Below are 2,478 nucleotides of genomic sequence, written 5' to 3' on the forward strand. Positions count from 1 at the left end.
TCACTAGCACACTATCCAGTGTCCACCCTCCTTTGGGGCTCAAGGTTCTTACTAGCACACTGCCCAATATCTTATTCTGACACCATTTGTAACCGTCCAAGCCCACCGTTAACAGATATTATCTTCTTTAGGTTTTCCCTTTCGAGCTTCCCCTCGAAGATTTTTAAATCTGTTTGCTAGGGAAAGATTTTCACACCCTTATAAAGAATGTTTAGTTCCCCTCTCTTACTAACGTTGGATCTCACATAAGATGTTCTTGCTCTTATTTATAGTGAAGTTTGATTGCTCTCATACAAATTTGCTAAGGAGATCTTTTCACACCTTTGTAAAGAAAAATAACTCATAAATTTCAGGTCTAAGGGTTTAGGGATTCTATGGACTCACAAATTTTCCTATGGACTCACAAACTTGGAGTCAATCACTTATAAGGACACTCATCTGTGTTGTACCTGTGATTAGTTTTCTGCACAATGATAACAGAGAGCATATGGAAATGGAAGATAATACCAAATTCTCAAACATCGGAGAAAATCATATTCAAGAAACCACCGAACATGTTGAAATCCATCAATCCTTTTATATCTAAAAACAAGATAGATAGTGAAGTGATTCAACTCAACTATGAATGCATTCAACAAATATTAAAATCCATGAATCTTAGTTCTTTTAAGGTTCTCCACAATAGTATGATATTGTCCACTTTAAGCATAAGCTTTCATGGATTTACTTTGGATTTATCCAAAAGGTCTTCATGGATTTACTTTGGGTTTACCCAAAAGGTCTTATGTTAATGGAGATAATATTTCTTACTTATAAACAGATGATCTTTCTCTTCTCCCTTCCAACAATCCACCCCTCGAATAAAGTACACCATAGAGCCCTCGGAGGTCTATGGAGCCCTTAAACGAAATACACCCTTTGTTCGACTCTTGAGTCACTTCTGACTACACCTTCGAGGCTCACAACTTCTTTATTTGACATGTGAGGATTCCATTGACATGGCTCTGATACCATGTAAAGAATCACAACCCTCCACAGTGGTATGATACTGTCCCATTTGAGCATAAGCTCTCATGGCTTTGTTTTTCTTTTTTTTTTTACCCAAAAGGCCGCATGCCAATAGAGATAGTATTCCTTATAAACTATGATCTTACGCTTAATTAGCCAACTAGGTCTCCCTCCCAATAACCCTCACCCCTATATACTTTCAAATTTTGTATAAAAAACTAAAATAACCCTTTTCATAATATTCATAAACCAAAGGGGAACGAACAGATAAAGTGAATAAAACATTTAAAACTCAAAGAATAAGAAAAAACCAATGTGAAGCAGAAAATGAAATGGTAAGACTAAAGGGTGGATATTATCACTTGACATGCATTTAGGAATATTCACCAACAGAGAGGCAGAATATTATGAGTAAACACAATAAAATAAATACCCTATCATCAACTATTACCCCTTTCCTTTCTTTTTCCTGTTTTTATAATCACTAGGGACTAAAAAGAGTTAGCATACCATATAGGATAAGCAGCTAAAACCAAGCTCTGACTTCGAAGCAATGTGAGCTGAATTCCTGTCATGGACCCAAACGGTAATGGGCATCGCCCATGTAATGCCCATCGAAGTAAAAAGCAGCAGCAGCAGCAGCAGTGTTGGGATGGTAAAACCCCTCCATACCCATCAACTGTACATCCTCAGACGGCTTCCAATGCCTTTTCCTCTGGTTTATGAACCAATTATTTATCTGTTTCTGATCCAACCCAGTTGATTCCGCTAGCGCCAACTTCTCTGCCTCCTGCCGCCCCCCACACGCACAAATTAACAGTGTTTTTCAGGTTTTGGTTCTTTGAGGCATTTTCACAAACAGGTTGTGTGCAAGAACAAAAAGAAGCAGAGTGACTTACCGATGGGTATGGCCATTTGCTGTGCACTTCCCACCATCTCAGCAGCTCCTGCCTTGCGTCTTTTGGGAGCTTTCCCTTCTTCTTCTTCTTCGAAAGCTCTTGCTTTAGAGTGCTCAGATACCCACTGTACTTCTTTAGTAAGTGATTCTTTAGCTCTCGCTCGTCTGCTCGTGGGTCGATCTGTTCCGTTGCATCTCTTCCACCGTCCCCGCCCTTCTCCAGCTCCTCCTCCGATGATCCCATTCCGTCGCGATTTTCTGTCGCTGCATCTTTAAAATCATCGTCAAATTTAATGATTAAAATAGCTTTCTTTAAATATTTATAAAGAAATTACATCTGTAAAACAAAACAAAACATACTTAATGTGATGTGAAGCCACTAATTATTTTGTCTCATAACATTTAATCCCCAATTAAGACTATAATTAAGCATTAAATCCATCTTAATTAAACCAATTTTTTTATTTAGAAATATAGGGGAAAAAACAAAAAGAAGGTTGAAATCACTATGAAATTAGGGTTTTTAATTTTTAATCTTTTCTTCTGACAATGGCTGTTTCGCCCTTTCAATC

General features: G+C 37.8%; 1 protein-coding gene across 1 annotated transcript; it reads right to left on the reverse strand.

Moving 5' to 3' along the window:
* Positions 1-1,281: 1,281 nt before the first annotated feature.
* On the reverse strand, positions 1,282-2,209 carry LOC111784716 (homeobox protein knotted-1-like 4). Its single transcript, XM_023665329.1, has 2 exons — positions 1,908-2,209; positions 1,282-1,798 (listed from the first exon to the last, which is right to left on the reverse strand). Exons 1-2 carry the CDS (start codon positions 2,148-2,150, stop codon positions 1,580-1,582), a joined length of 462 nt encoding a protein of 153 aa, XP_023521097.1. The 5' UTR covers positions 2,151-2,209; the 3' UTR covers positions 1,282-1,579.
* Between the last annotated feature and the right edge of the window lie 269 nt (positions 2,210-2,478).

This window comes from Cucurbita pepo, unplaced genomic scaffold (genome assembly GCF_002806865.2).
Source record: "Cucurbita pepo subsp. pepo cultivar mu-cu-16 unplaced genomic scaffold, ASM280686v2 Cp4.1_scaffold000267, whole genome shotgun sequence".
Lineage (NCBI taxonomy): Eukaryota > Viridiplantae > Streptophyta > Magnoliopsida > Cucurbitales > Cucurbitaceae > Cucurbita > Cucurbita pepo.